Source organism: Ovis canadensis, chromosome 19, assembly GCF_042477335.2.
Source record: "Ovis canadensis isolate MfBH-ARS-UI-01 breed Bighorn chromosome 19, ARS-UI_OviCan_v2, whole genome shotgun sequence".
In the NCBI taxonomy this organism is placed as follows: domain Eukaryota; kingdom Metazoa; phylum Chordata; class Mammalia; order Artiodactyla; family Bovidae; genus Ovis; species Ovis canadensis.
In genome coordinates this window covers 26,985,246-27,001,919 of record NC_091263.1, presented here as the reverse complement: position 1 = coordinate 27,001,919, position 16,674 = coordinate 26,985,246, and the positions used below count along the sequence as shown (strand labels likewise).

At 42.6% G+C, this 16,674-nt stretch overlaps 1 protein-coding gene across 1 annotated transcript in view; it reads right to left on the bottom strand.

Annotated features, from left to right (window-relative positions):
- The window catches only part of WDR48 (WD repeat domain 48), a 47,577-nt gene that overhangs the window by 10,549 nt on the left and 20,354 nt on the right, over positions 1 to 16,674 (bottom strand). The window contains exons 8-13 of the mRNA XM_069561907.1: positions 11,247 to 11,471; positions 9,516 to 9,590; positions 7,709 to 7,811; positions 5,822 to 5,919; positions 1,490 to 1,597; positions 1,082 to 1,178 (exon numbers count right to left, since the gene is read on the bottom strand). Of these exons, the coding sequence (XP_069418008.1) occupies positions 1,082 to 1,178; positions 1,490 to 1,597; positions 5,822 to 5,919; positions 7,709 to 7,811; positions 9,516 to 9,590; positions 11,247 to 11,471 (706 nt within the window). The remainder of the gene's footprint in view (positions 1 to 1,081; positions 1,179 to 1,489; positions 1,598 to 5,821; positions 5,920 to 7,708; positions 7,812 to 9,515; positions 9,591 to 11,246; positions 11,472 to 16,674) is intronic.

The window sequence follows — 16,674 nt, the reverse complement described above, 5'->3', positions numbered from 1 at the left end:
CACTACTGACGGGACCTAAGTTGGTACAGACACCGTGGAAAACAGCATGGCGGTCCCTCAAAAACAAAACTATCGTATCTAGTATGCTACTTCTGAGAATTTATCTGAAGAAAAGGAAAACACTCATTTAAAAAGATATATGCACCCCCATGTTCATTGCAGCGCTATTTACAGAAAACCTCACTGTCCATTGATGGATGAATGGATAAAGAAAATGTGATATACACACAAAGAAATATTATTCAGTCATAAAGAAAATGAAGTCTTGCCATTTGTGACAACAAGGATGAACCCTGAAGGCCATATGGTTAAGTGAAATATGTTAGACACAGACAAAAGCCATATGATCTCACTTACACGTGGAATCTGAAACCAAAAAAGCAAAAAACCCCAGAGCTCACAGAAACAAAGAACAGACTGGTGGTTGCCAGATGTTGAGGGGCAGGCGTAACGGAATGGGCAAAATGGGTGAAGGGAGTCAGAAAGTATGTACTCCCAGTTATAAAATATATTCGTCACGGGGATGTGACCTACGGCATGGCAACTATATTTACTAATACTATATTGCACATTTTAAAGTCGCTAAGAGAGTAGATCTTAAAAAGTCTCAAGAGAAAAAACTTCTATACATGGCGACAGATGTTAACTATTAACTAGATTTACTGTTGTGATTATTTTGCAATATATACAAATACTGAATCATTATCCTGTACATCTGAAACCAACATATGATATGTCAGTTATACTTCAGTAATTCTTTAACTGGAGGGGGAAAAACTGTTTCCTAGCTTCAGTTATCCTTACCTAACAGATTTCCAGAATGCTTTAAGGGTAGAGAGTATGCTGCGTGTTTAATTGTTAAAGCTAAGTCATACATTGTGAGAAAACTCAAGATCCCAAAACACTTAAAATGGAATGTTTTCCATTTCCATATGAGAGAATAATATAGATTTCTTGAAAAATAATTTTTTAAAAACCCAAATATTGTTTATAAACAAAAAAGATGAGCATAAAGCAAAAAACCAGCACAGATCTACCTACTCTTTTGGAAGGAGGCGGGGAAGGAAGGACACAAACTCACGTTTTGGATCCGACCCATCAGGGCTGCTGAAGCCAGCATCTTTTGCAGAAACCCAAGCAGCAAAGCAGTCACTCTCATCCAAAGTAATTGTCAACATCTGTCAAAAGAGAAAAATTGCTTAGTGGCATTCTATTTGAATACACTCTTCAAGTAAGTCTCTAAATCCTTATTTATTTGCACTATTTGACTACAGTGCTAAGCCACAGATTCAGAATCAAAATGTGTTTCGTGTAATTCAATGCAACTACGATTTAATATACTGGGATATGAAAAGGCATTTAAACTGCATAAAACCTTCTCCTTTCAAACTTAAACACACAGGACTCCAAAACTAATAATACTTAATTCTCAGCTATATGGGAAATTTTCAACTATCCCAAATTGCACAAATATCAACTGCTAACTTACCCCTGTTTTTAAGTCTACTGAGAACCAATTTGGTACATATACCATCTTAAATCTTTTCTTAATTTCATCTTCAAAATCCACTTTGCCCAAATCTTCAACTTTACATGCCTATACATCAAAAAGAAAGTATGATAATTATTACTATTAAGCGGTCAATTTATTTGACTCTGACTTAGTTACTCAAATTTTACACATTTGCCTAAATAAAATGGAGATTAAAATATGTTTCAGAAAGAACATCACCAAACATTTTTATCTTAAAGCGTTTACCTTTAAATAACTACCTCCTAGTAAAATTTTAAAGAACCACAAAATGTTCTTTTTTTTGAAACTATAATTTAATTTTGCTGATACTGATATAACATACCACCACACTTATCTGTAACCAATGTCAAAAGAAGGGGAAAAAGATCTTGAAGGAACAAAAAGCAGTTTGTAAACACTTTAGGAGAGCTATGAAGCTACCTTCAGATAACAGGTATAATATAGGCAGCAATCTTAAGTTACTCTTTCTTATTCATTCCCTAAATACATATGCTCCCCAAAAGTATGTTCCAAACTTCATCTGGTGCCATGGAGCATTTCCCATCAGCTCATCTCAATTCTGAACCACAAGACAGAATGTTCCCTCTACCTCTTCTTGCTAACAGCAACCTGGCTCATTCCTGAGGGTCCCAGCTCACCAGCCATCTTCTCAAAGGGTGACTACTCCATGTCTTCTTCTATAGCCCATAACTCCCTAATGGCATATAGAGACTATGATTCCACCATGACTATGTAAAAACTCTTTCTTTGAGCCCATTATCATTTAGCTGCAGTAAACTGTACCCCCTTTTCCTCACTGCCACCTAGTAACCTCTGTGGTTACTGTCCCTCATTCACTGGCAACTTGAGCCTGGCTCAACGTCTTGCAACCCATCTTGTGATCTTGCTTGTTTCCTGGACAACATCAACATTCACGTGGACAACACACAGGCAGGTCATCGCGGCCTCTGGAATCCTTGACAGTATTCCTGCTATAAATGGGACAGTTACTCATGCTTACCTGGAACTTGTTTCCACAGTTTCCCACGACATCCTTTTTAAATCTCTCCTTTCCTCATATTCCACCACCACCTCTTACTGCCCTCAGCACATGACTCTGACCTCTACTCCTTAAAAAAGAGAAGCCTCAACAAAATTCCCTTAACTTTCTGCTACTGTTCTTCCTGGTGCAAGGAAAAAGGTGCCTCTTCTTGCTGGACCTGGACTGCCTGATCTCTTGCGCCTTGGGGGCCTTGTACCATCATCTACCCTCTGATGTCTTACTGGCTTTCCCCATAAACAGTGAACCATGATCAAATTTCTCCCATCTTAAAAATACCTTAACACCCAAACAAAACCCTCCCTTGACCTTTTCACCTCTAAATCTTCTCCAGTCACTGCCTCTTCTGCCTATCTCACCAGTCAAATATCATCAAAGATTGTCTCTATTCAAATACTGTTTCTTCACCTCCCAAACACTACTCAACCCACTCCATCTGGCAGGAACTGTTCTTCCCAGACACCATCCTCTTCACTGACTAGATCCACATGTATACTCCATTCTGTTATCTCACGCAAACTCTCAGCAGGCGAGCTCAGCTTACCACAAGCTCCCTTCTGAGACAATTAGTCCTTGAGCTGCCACTGGCTCTGAGCATTCTTACCCCTTTTTTGTTACACATCTTTTTGGCTTCTTTTTCTAAAAATTCTTGAAATGGAGATGATTTGGTTTCTTCCATTTTCAGTATAGATGTATCTCTTGGAAACTGACCTTCTCATGGATCCAATTATAATCCACAGACGATGACAGCCGAGCCCATTTCTCCAGCCCAGCTTTCTCATATGTACATTAGGTTGCACAGCTCTCTGCCCAGCAAACATCTCTACCCAGACATCCCACAGAAACTCAAACCTGTTATTTTCTCAGCATGTCCCTTTCCCCCAGTGATCTTTTTCCTCTTATGCTCCCTGTAACACTTCCACACTAATCCGGAAACCGAGCACCCATCTCTGTCCCTTCCCTTTCTTCCTGTGTGTTTAGTCGCTCAGTCATGTCTGACTCTGCAACCCCATGGACTGAAGCCCACCAGGCTCCTCTGTCCATGGGGTTTTTCAGGCAAGAATATTGGAGTGGGTTGCCATTTCCTCCTCTAGGCGATCTTCCTGACCCAGGGATCGAACCCGCACCTCTGTCTCCCCTGCACTGAAGGCGGACTCTTTACCCACTGAGCCATCAAGAAAGCATCACTCTTATCCACAGGCCTAATTATTCTATTTTTTTTTAACCCCTGCTTGTTCCCACCCTACTCTACAGGAATATGGTATTTCACCATATTAGTGCAACAACCTCCTAACTATAATGTGTCAGTCATTACAATAAATACTTCTCAAACATCCCCTTGATATTACCAAGGAATAGGTAAGACCCAGATTTTAGGAATAAAGACAAAGGTAAGAATATTCTGGAGATCACTTGGCTGGCAGGTGGCAGAGCCAAGGTCAGAATGCAACTCTGTTCAACCCTTGAGCCTATGGCCCTAAAAGCACTCTTGATTTCCACGCCTTCATTTAATGTCATGTCTATTTTGCCTGATCACTCGATCTTAAAACCTCAAGGTCTAATATCTGGATATGGGGCACTGCCAGGAACACAAAAACGCCAGTGATGGCGCATGTCAGCGTAGGGCCCCGTTTGAGTAGAGCCGCCTCCCATTCAGAGAGCAGGACTCTACCAGGACTTCAGCTGGTGAGACAGTTCAGCTGCTCTAAACTCATCTAGGAATCTTTAGTTAAAAAAAAAACTGGCCAAGTCTGGAGCCTACAACTCATGACTCTGTGGGAAATAAATCTCACTTTTCATTCTTTAAACCCTCGCTGCTGCTGCTGCTGCTGCTGCTGTTGCTAAGTCGCCTCAGTCGTGTCCGACTCTGTGCGACCCCAGAGACAGCAGCCCACCAGGCTCCCCCGTCCCTGGGATTCTCCAAGCAAGAACACTGGAGCGGGTTGCCATTTCCTTCTCCAATGCATGAAAGTGAAAAGTGGAAGTGAAGTCGCTCAGTCGTGTCCGACTCTTAGCGACCCCATGGACTGCAGCCCACCAGGTTCCCCTGTCCATGGTATTTTCCAGGCAAGAGTACTGGAGTGGGTGCCACTGCCTTCTCCACCTTAAACCCCTACTACTCCTTTATATTCACTCAGATCTCCAGTTATACAAAACTGCTCACCTGGCCCTGAATGAGCACGTACTTTCCTCTTTTGTGTCTTTGCTATTCACTCCACCTTCCTAAACTGCCCTCCCACAATCCATCTGCTGGAAGCCTTCAAGGCCCTGCTCCAGTGATCTCTCCACGTGGAGTCCTCCTGGTTTTCCAGCTGTAAGTAACCACCTTTGTTTGTAGGCCATCCTGCGTTCTGCTGTCCCTCCAACCAGAAGGGATCATTTTTCATCATTTATGACCCTCAACACAGTTCTTTGCACTGTGTTGAACTGAACTGAGTATTCATTTAATCCAGAAATATTTGTAGAACAAATATCCCAACAACACTAAGAAGGGCCATTTGTCAGGATCCTAAAAGCAAAGTTCAACTTATCTATAAATTCTTCAGTGCTATTTAGAATGTGGCTGGACAGCTTAATACATCTCAATTACCCAAAAATTCACTGTAACATGACTCAAAGTCATAACCGATGCTCACAGAGATGGCTATAAATCCTAAGAAATGGCCAAAATTATTCTGTGTACTCCAGTGGTTCTCAACCTAGGGCGATTCTGCATCCTTCTTCTTCCTCCCACCCTCTAAACATCTGGCAATGTCTAGAGGCATTTTCGGTTGTCACAACTGAAATGGAGGATGGGGATGAAGGTGGTTACTGGCATCTACTGAGTAGAGGCTGAGGGATGCTCCTAAGCACCCTACAACACAAGGACAGATCCTCCCTCTCAGTCCTGCAACAGATTTTTTGGGCCCCAAATGCCAAGAGCATCAAGGATATGGAACTCTGAAGTATTCATTTTCAGGGAAGGCAGCGTAACACAGTTGGTAATACACTAAACAGAGAAAATGGTTCCATTCAAAGTCTGGGTACTTAAAAAGATTAACTATGGCCTTATCTAATATTCACATGAGAATATATACTCCAAAATAAGGCTGTACCTAAATCTTTATTTATATTTTTATTATCTTGGTTATTTTATATATACACACACACACACATACAAACAACATATACACATATACATACAAACTATAATAAAAAATACAGGATTCAGAATCCAGTAACCCATATTAAATTACAAAGATACTCACCTTCAAGACATCCCAATATGCCACGTTATTATTGGTATCTTTGGTTAATATATGTCTCTTATCATTAAGAATGTGACACTGAATAATACTAGCACCCCCTAAAGGGAAAAAATCCACACAATTAGTAAAACAATCCTGTATATAAATTCACAGCACAGCAATGATGTTAAGTGACATGTAACAAAGTGTAAATCACAGTAGCCCCCAGAAAGGAGACCATATAATTATGTCTAAGGCAATTTAAAGCTAACCAAAGAAAAACTGTCTCATTTTAAGTACAGATTATAGATGAAAAGACTCTTAATTCACGTCAAGGGACTACTAGTGGAAAACTGTTATAGAGCAAACACCTTAACAATTTTTTTTACCCACTGGGAAAAGTCAAAATGATGACAGGACGTCTCTGAATTAGTTTCATCTCTTACTAATGTTTGCTTCCTATCTTACTTCTCTTTTATGCCTCCTGAATGAACATCCTATCCTAATGGTAGCGGCATGGACATCTAACCCTAGTCCCAAACTCTGACCTTGAAATCAGAGCTGCCACTTCCAGTTGTAGAATGTAGAATCCAGAGGCCAGATCTGACCCATTCTGGCTTGTGCCAAAAGACAACATTGTATCTTTTACAGAGTGGCTGTTGGCTTCACCAATACCATGATTATTAGTCTAATGCTTGGCAAAAAGATGAATTCAAGAAAGCCCAATTTTTAAAGTCACTAGAGCAGAGTGAGAAAGTTGGCTTAAAGCTCAACATTCAGAAAACGAAGATCATGGCATCCAGTCCCATCACTTCATGGGAAATAGATGGGGAAACAGTGGAAACAGTGTCAGACTTTATTTTTTGGGGCTCCAAAATCACTGCAGATGGTGACTGCAGCCATGAAATTAAAAGACGCTTACTCCTTGGAAGAAAAGTTATGACCAACCTAAATAGCATATTCAAAAGCAGAGACATTACTTTGCCAACCAAGGTCCGTCTAGTCAAGGCTATGGTTTTTCCAGTGGTCATGTATGGATGTGAGAGTTGGACTATGAAGAAGGCTGAGCGCTGAAGAACTGATGCTTTTGAATTGTGGTGTTGGAGAAGACTCTTGAGAGTCCCTTGGACTGCAAGGAGATCCAACCAGTCCATTCTGAAGGAGATCAGCCCTGGGATTTCTTTGGAAGGAATGATGCTAAAGCTGAAACTCCAGTACTTTGGCCACCTCATGCGAAGAGCTGACTCATTGGAAAAGACTCTGATGTTGGGAGGGATTGGGGGCAGGAGGAGAAGGGGACAACAGAGGATGAGATGGCTGGATGGCATCACTGACTCGATGGACGTGAGTCTGAGTGAACTCTGGGAGTTGGTGATGGACAGGGAGGCCTGGCGTGCTGCGATTCATGGGGTCGCAAAGAGTCGGACTGAGCGACTGAACTGAACCGAAATAGCATTTAAAAAACATTTTTCTTTTATTAAAAATAAGTCAATATACGATTAGCCTTTTCTTGACATCAGAACTACATTTAAAGCAAAGTCATTTCCTTTATTTTTGTCAATTTCTTAGTGACTATGCTGCTGCTGCTAAGTCACTTCAGTCATGTCTGACTCTGTGCAACCCCAGAGACGGCAGCCCACCAGGCTCCCCTGTTCCTGGGATTCTCCAGGCAAGAACACTGGAGTGGGTTGCCATTTCCTTCTCCAATGCATGAAAGTGAAAAGTGAAAGTGAAGTCGCTCAGTCGTGTCCAACTCCTAGCGACCCCACAGACTGCAGCCCACCAGGCTCCTCTGTCCATGGGATTTTCCAGGCAAGAGTACTGGAGTGGGGTGCCATTGCCTTCTCTGCTTAGTGACTATGGTTAACCTCAATAAAAGGTATAATACCTTCCAATAGCCTTACTTACCTTTAATAACCTGGTCAGGTTGTGTACAAAGGGGTGTTATAGGATTTGTACAGTCATTGTCATAATCTCCAGAGGCTCTGAAATTATGAATTCCCTTCAATGTCTAAAGGAATAAAATTCATTATTTAATCATTTTATACTTTATAAGCTTTTCAATAGATTTAAAGTGCCAAGAAAAACAAAGAGCAAATGAGAAAAACCCAACAATAACATCAACCAAAAAATACTTAGACACAAAGTACTCTTATCTACTGTGAGTAAAAAAATACAAAACGAAAATTAAGAAGGTAGAGTTGTCTTTTTGGAGAGAACACTGGGCACTCTTCTGGGTAAAGCTATGTTGATCTCAAATTGGCACAAAGAAACTTAGACAAGATATATGTTTTTTTTTATAAGTACAAAGAAAGATGACCTGACCTACATATAAAATAAGAATAAAGGCAAACACTTTCTCTTTTGTTATCCAGTCTGGTAAGCAAGAAAATGGACATCTTAATTTAAAACTTAATTATTTATTCTTAAATCTTAATTAAAAGTACTTTTTTTACTTCACTCTGCTTACCCTTTATTTCGATCCTTGTTCTTTATGCTATGAAGAAAATGGAAATGAATTTGAAAAAACAATTCTGCTTTCTCTTATGTTTAGGGAAACAGAACTGTAATGAGCTTCCCTGCTGCGCTGGTACTTGGACTGCCTCTCTTCAAGTACACGTCTGTAAGGTCAGAAGTTGTACTGACCTTTACTGGCTGTGTCAGGGCACAGCGCCTATGCATACACATTAAATGTGTATCCTGGCTCCTAACAAAGAGGGCAGAAGCTGTATTTTGACTATGACCTTAATTTTTATACAATCCTTAGGATCACACCTGCATTCACAGGGGCGTTCAGTTTTTTGCCACTGTCTAAATTTTGGATTTTTGTCCTGCTACTGAAAGTCATGGCATCCGGTCCCATCACTTCATGCCAAATAGATGGGGAAACAATGGAAACAGTGACAGATTTTATTTTCTTGGGCTCCAAAATCACTGCAGATGGTGACTGCAGCCATGAAATTAAAAGATGCTTGCTCCTTGGAAGAAACGCCATGACAAACCTGCTGCTGCTGCTAAGTCGCTTCAGTCGTGTGCGACTCTGTGCGACCCCAGAGACGGCAGCCCAGCAGGCTGCCCCGTCCCTGGGACTCTCCAGGCAAGAACACTGGAGTGAGTTGCCATTTCCTTCTCCAATACAAACCTAGACAGCATATTAAAAAGCAGAGACGTTACTTTGCCGACAAAGGTCTGTCTAGCCAAAGCTATGGTTTTTCCAGTAGCTATGGTTTTTCCAGTAGTCATATAGGGATATGAGAGTTGGACCATAAAGAAAGCTGAGCACCGAAGAATTGATGCTTTTGAACTGTGGTGCTGGAGAAGACTCTTGAGAGTCCCTCCAGATCAAACCAGTCCATCCTAAAAAAAATCAGTCTTAAACATTCATTGGAAGGACTGCTGCTGAAGCTGAAGCGCCAATACTTTGGCCACCTGATGTGAAGTGCTAACTCCTTAGAAAAGACCCTGAAGCTGGGCAAGATTGAAGGCAGGAGGAGACAGGGACGACGGAGGATGAGATGGTTGGATGGCGTCACTGACTCGATGGATATGAGTTTGAGTAAGCTCTGGGAGTTGGTGATGGACAGGGAAGCCAGGTGTGCTGCAGTCCATGGGGTTGCAAAGAGTCAGACTTGACTGAGTGACTGAACTGACTGACAGTCATGCTCACACTGAGCATTTGTTACTTTGCCAGCATTTGGTACAGTGGCTCACTTACCCATTTATTTACTGTAGACTTTGTTGTTGCAACCCAAATTGCAGGAGGGGGGTCAGCTGATCTGTCAAGTTCCATCTGAAACAAGGCACAAAAATACCGCTGTATGGAATGTTGATTCTTCCGAACTGCCAGGACCAGCTAAACAGTATTATATACCAACTCCTCCATTCAATATTGTATGCTGATGATACCACAGGCATGTGTTAAAAGCCAGGGATGCACAGAAGAATGAAAGGGTCTCTCTGATAATGGAATTTAGAGCCCTACATAAGTGAAATGGGGTGACATCTTACTAAAAACAAGGGCTTCAAGTTTCAAGTGTGGTTAATTTAAGGCTTCTAAATGGGAATAGTCAAACGGATGACTTACCCTTCCTTCCTGGTTTTACCACTCTTCTGTTTTTATGTTCTTAATAACAAGAAAATAAGTTTCTTTTTTCTTTGGAAATGAGTGTAGCAAGAAACAAAATAACCGTTCTAATGAGACAGTGAAAGTAAATGGTACTCCTGCCGTGCACCATGCCTACTCCCCACCAGGAACAGTCTGCACAGTGGGGGCCATTTACTGTCTCTTCCCGTATTTTTAAAATACTGCACATATGAAAATAAATACACACCTATGCAGACATTATGCAAATGACGTGATCTGCCCACTCTTCTTCCTGCACCAGCAAACTGCAGGTTTCGAGACATGAGGACAGGGCTGGAACACTGGCAACCAGGAATCCTCTTTAGTTCAGAGTGATGCTCCTTACGTTTATGCCTGGGCTAAACCCCTCTTGTCTTTTTCTCCAGGGCCCAGAGATCCTGGCAGCCGCAGGCCTTGCAGTGCAGTTTCCCCTCCACACCTGTCTCTCCCCATCAGCGTGCTTCCTGCACACATGCTGTGTCTCTGTGACTTTGGCCTCAACTCTCTTGCTTCTCTAAAGGATTATGGCTTCTGTCCATTAGGCTGTGCCATCTGCTTTAAAGAACTGTACTTGGCCAGTATTACATGAGCTCTCAGACCACAGGCATCCTCTCAAGTGTCTCATCTGACCTGCAGTCTGTCTCAGCTCTTCCTCCTATACTGTGGTCTGAGTGTCAGATGTCACTTCGTTTTGCAGATGATGGCTATTTGAAGTTCTGTTTTCAGATGATCTCTGAGAAGGGGTTGGCAGGGGGGGAGAGTGCTGTCTTTATGCCTCCATTTTAAATCTGGAAATCTCCTCACCATTGTTTTAATGTGCAATTCTGTGAATATCAGTGAGACTGAACACCTTGTCAATGATGACTGTCCATTTTTTCAGGCTAGGCTTCACTTTTAGCAGGTGTCAACACAGATGGCTTCTCAAGTACCCACCTCCCAGGACTATTCTGAGGCAGTGATGGTTTGCAATTTGAACCTGCCTCTCCCCCTTCTTCAGGAGCACTCTTCAACATTCCCCACGTGGCACACTGGACACATTTCTGCTTTGCTGTCCACTCACAGACTGAGCTCCTCTATTCCTCCTCTAAGGACAGGTTAGGAAAGCCAGCAGAGCCCAGGAGCACTGTGGGTCAGTTCACAGGGTTCGCCAGTGTGACAGTCATCCACCCCTGATGTTCCCAGGAAGTCACCATTTCTTCTACGGTTGGCTAAGAAGTATCTTTTTCACAACCTAACAGGTGACTCAGGTTTTAATATTGATTTTGATGTATTTGGCTAGCGCATGTAACAATCTAAATCATAAAACTAAAACATATGACATACCTTGAGAACTGGCGCTTTTTCTTCACAAATTAGCACCCGAATATCAGGGTTTCTTAGGTCTGTGCAATAAATCTTCCTGTCCCTTCCTCCAGAATACACGTGTGTGAAGGCGTCGTTGACCTGCAGGGCCCACACACCTTCATCATGCACTCGATACGTTGCTATACATCTCTGCTGGCCAAGGGACCAAAGGCGGATTGTCCCATCTGAACTGCCGGAAAGGCACTGGGGATGGAGAAAGCTAAGGTTAGAAACCTGCCAAAAAGATCCTGCTTTCTTGTGCTCTGCTCTTGGCTTCTCTCCTGACTCTATATTGTCAAAATGTGTCTCTAATAACCTGCATTCCTGCCTCTGATAAAAGACTTCTGATAAGCATGCATCACAGGCTGGGATGACCAAAGGCAACAACACAGGCTCAAGCAGGAAACCCTCTGAGGAAAGCTTCCTTGGTACCTGGCCACCTGCAGCATCACCATCTTGTGTCCCATTCCACACCCAGTGAGGCAGAAACTCTGGTGGGGGCCAGCAATCCATGTTTTGACAGGCTCTCCAGGTCATTCTGTCTGGCACGCCAAGCTTGACAAGCACTGCACTAGCCCAGAGCCCTGGGTCACACCTCTGTTTTGTCCTCTCCCTCACTGCTCTGGATTCATGATGACTTGCCAGGTCTCCTGGATTTTACTGACAAGACTCAAATGCAAAATCCAGCTTGCCACAAAACCCTACCCATTCAGAGTTAACATTGGCAATTCTGACATTTCTAAAGGCTCAACTGCATGCGAGTTGCTGGTACTCTTATCAGAGCTGAGCACACGGAGTGTGACAGAAACAGGGAGAACCAGCCACCCCACATTTGCATTCAGCATGCCTGGTATTCTCTACCAGTTACTGTGGTCACCTGGGGAAAGGGAGAAAAGCTTATTTTTCTGGGGAAAAAATAGCCCTGAGGAGAAAGCAACTGCTGGCGCTGGTATGTGAAATCAAGCAGGCAAAGAACTTCAAAGAAGAGAAGATAGTTGTGGGCTGGGAGACCTGGATAGTGTTTGAACAGGTGAGGCCTTCAGGAATATTAAGGATTAACTGGCCTGTTCTGTGACTCAAAAGGCTTTCCGAACTCTGGACATGTTTAATTAAACAAACATCGTACTAACAGACTCCCCCATAAGCTGTCAGGAGCATCAGTGTTTTAATCATTGATTGTAACTAGTTTGCAAGAGAACCCAGAGACTAACCAGTAAAGAGACTGTCAGCAGTAAGGCTGTAAGGAGACCTTCATCACGTGTGTAGGAGCACTGTGGCAGTGTAATGGGGGGCAGGCAGGGAGGAGTCCCCCACTCCAGGATGAGGTGCTTCACTGAGGTGGCGAAGCTGTTAGTGAAGCTTTGATCACTTAGCTCCTAGACCACAGATCTACAGGGAATAAGGTCTGAGAACTTTAGGATAAGGAAGGCAAAGGTGATGGGTTGGAAGTCCTCATAGGCTGGGTAACTTACAACAGTAAAGAGGTAAATTCCAAACCAAGAATGCACAGCTGAAAGCAGCTGAGGAAATACAGAGTATATTAGAGTTCTACATCCACCCGGATATAGAATACAAAATAATCTTTGATAGTAATCAGTAATCTAAGACTGTTAAAAGCAGGCCCCCAAATAGACAGCAATCACTTTTAAAGCACCAAGCTGGCAAATGAGTTTGTAGTATTCAGCAGTATGGTTAGAAGATATGCCTATTTTACAGGAATTCTAGTGCCTGGTGTCCTTTAGGACCTAGAGGGTTCATCCAAACACTTCCCACTGACCCCAACCTTCCACTGGATAAACATGAAGACCCCTTCATCGAGGTGGTTTCTGGGACTAGGACAGAATGCCCCAAGTGGCACTGCTAAGTCAGACTCAGGGGATCAGATCCTATAGCCTGATCGGGTGCTCTGTGCTTTTGCCAATAGAGATGAGAAGTATCAGTGTACTGCTGCAAGACTGCTGTTGATCAACACACAGTGTTTCTGGGATGGTCACTTATACACAGTTGTAACTGCCAAAAGAGAGCAGCCCAGTGGGCAAGTCAGGAGCAAGCAGTGGCCTAATGCTCAAGGAGCCCCTGGGCCTACAGGGTGGTTCAGCAAGATTTGTATCAGCAAGGAAAATCCTGTGAGTGACACACAAGGACATGACCGACTCAGAACAAGATAGCAGCTTGCCCCAGTCTCCTCAAGCAACTGACTGAGCAAGTGCAAGGAATACAAAGTCAGCTGGCTTGGCCCAGGAATGCTGGCACCAATCAAAACAACTTTAGTGAAGAGAGACCTCAGATAGTAAGATCTGCTAAATATCCTACGACAACAAAGAAAGTGCGGCAATAGGCTGACACTGATAGGATTCATTGGCCTACTACACGTATCATCACAAGTCCCTGACTTACGCCATCAGGGACCCTACATGAGAAGCTGCAGGGCAACTCTACAGGATTTAATATATACTCTGGTCCAGTAACCAATAACCTTCTCTTCCATGTTGCAAGAGTTCAAGAATCAGTAAGTAAACGTTTCTTTTCCCTTCTCTCTTTTCGCCAGATAAGTGGCTATTCTAGGTGTTTTCTTGATCAATTCCCTAATGTAAAGATGCCATGTTGTTGGTGGCTCAATTTACATTTAGTTTCTCATTGCCAATAAGGAAAATGGATAAAGGGAGAACTAGAGAAGAAAAACTACTGGCTTAATTCTGCACTCTAAGGCAGACAGGCAACTTTTAAAGTAGTACCATATCACCGTCTGTGCTTTCAGTAAGGGAAGCTGACTTGAGGTGAAGTGCATTTATAACCATAAATAAGAAAGCCTTTCTGAGATATCAATGCAAAGAAATAGAGGAAAAGAATAGAATGGGAAAGACTAGAGATCTCTTCAAGAAAATTAGTTACCAAGTGAACATTTCATGGAAAGATGGGCACAATAAAGGACAGAAATGGTATGGACCTAACAGAAGCAGAATATATTAAGAAGAGGAGGAATAATACACAGAGAAACTATACAAAAAAGATCTGCATGACCCAGATAATCACAATGGTGTGATCACTCACCTAGAGCCAGACATCCTGGAATGTGAAGTCAAGTGGGTCTTAGGAAGCATCACTATGAACAAAGCTAGTGGAGGTGATGGAATTCCAGTTGACTATTTCAAATCCTAAAAGATGATGCTGCATATGCCAGCATATTTGGAAAACTCAGCAGTGGCCACAGGACTGGAAAAGGTCAGTTTTCATTCCAATCCCAAAGAATGCTCAAACTGACACACAATTGCACTCATCTCACGCGCCAGTAAAGTAATGCTCACAATTCTCCAAGCCAGGCTTCAACAGTATGTGAACTGTGAACAGATGTTCCAGGTGAATATAGAAAAGGTAGAGGAACCAGAGGTCAGATTGTCAACATCCGCTGGATCATCGAAAAACCAAGAGTGTGCCAGGAAAACATCTACTTCTGCTTTATTGACTACACCAAAGCCCTTGACTATGTGGATCACAACAAACTGTGGAAAATTCTTAAAGAGGTGGAAATACCAGACCACCTGACCTGTCTCCTAAGAAATCTGTATGCAGGTCAGGAAGCAACAGTTAGAACTGGACATGGAACAATAGATTGCTTCCAAATAGGGAAGGAATATGTCAAGGCTGTATACGGTCACCTTGCTTATTTAACTTATATGTAGAGTACATCATGCAAAATGCTGGCTGGATGAAGCACAAGCTGGAATCAAGATTTCTGGGAGAAATATCAATAACCTCAGATACAAAGATGACACCACCCTTATGGCAGAAAGCGAAGAACTAAAGAGCCTGTTGATGAAAGTAAAGAGGAGAGTGAAAAAGTTGGCTTAAAGCTCAACATTCAGAAAACGAAGATCATGGCCTCTGGTCCCATCACTTCATGGCAAACAGATGGGGAAACAATGGAAACAGTGACAGATTTTATTTTCTTGGGCTCCAAAATCACTGGAGATGGTGACTGCAGCCATGAAATTAAAAGACACTTGCTCCTTGGTAGAAAAGCTATGACAAACCTAGACAGCATATTAAAAAGCAGAGACATTACTTTACCAACAAAGGTCTGTCTAGTCAAAGCTATGGTTTTTCCAATAGTCATGTATGGATGTGAGAGTTGGACTATAAAGACAGCTGAGCACCGAAGAATTGATGCTTTTGAACTATGGTGTTGGAGGAGACTTGAGAGTCCCTTTGACTGCAAGGAGATGCAACCTGTCCATCCTAAAGGAGATCAGTCCTGAGTATTCATTGGAAGGACTGATGCTGAAGCTGAAACTCCAATACTTTGGCCACTTCATGAGAAGAACTGACTCATCTGAAGAGCTTGATGCTGGGAAAGACTGAAGGTGGGAGAAGGGGACAACAGAGGATGAGATGGTTGGATGGCATCACTGATGTGATAGACATGAGTTTGAGTAAACCCCGGGAGTTGGTGATGGACAAGGAGGCCTGGTGTGCTGCAGTCCATGGAGCTGCAAAGAGTCGGACACAACTGAGTGACTGAACTGAACTGATGCTACTTTTATCGTTTTAGTTAAAAGCACGTTCATAATTATCTACAGAAGAAACAAGGCATGGAGTGAAGCAGAAAGGAGGAGATCTCAGGAAGTCCACCAGGCCCACAGCCCCCTTCTGAAAACCATCTAGTCTACCGCCTCTAGTTAAGGGCAGTCCCATGGAGCCCATACAATCCAGTTTGATCCTGGACAAAGCTAACAGAAGAAGGCTTGGACAACCATATCAAGTGCAACCTAGCAGCTACTGCAAAAAAGTGAGGAGCTGACTGCATTGGGCTTTTTAGACTCAGGTGAAAATGCTACTACAAAGAAACTCAAGAGTCCTAGAAAATGCCATGGTTTGCAGACAAGAACGTACCTATTATTTCTACTTTTCTCACCAACTATACTAACTAAAGACTAAGATTCCCACTTTGCAGACAAGAAAACTAAGGACAGGTAAAGAAGAGTTCTCTGCTCAAGGACACACAATACATGAGTATCAAGATCCTTCCATGTCTACAAAGACCTCTATGGCCATCTTCCAGCCTCTCTACCTGGTTCTGAAAAGTGATTTCCTTCCCTTGGCCAGTTTTTCAACTTTCCTTTCACCTCTGGAAACAAAGGCTTCACTGATTCATGGATGAGGCAACTTCCCTGATGTTATTTCATGGGAGTAATGGACCGATGGTGTTTCTCATCCAGTCACATTCGTACTCTCCCTTTTCCAGCCCCATCACAATCAATTCCAATGATCCCTGCCTATGAGAAAAACGGCAGCAGTACACGGGAGAGGTGTGTCATAACATAAAACGGTGCTCAGTTTTTGTTTTTTACTGTCTATATTATGAAAGATCACTTTTCTACTGCTATAGAACAGATAGAATTGTGATTTA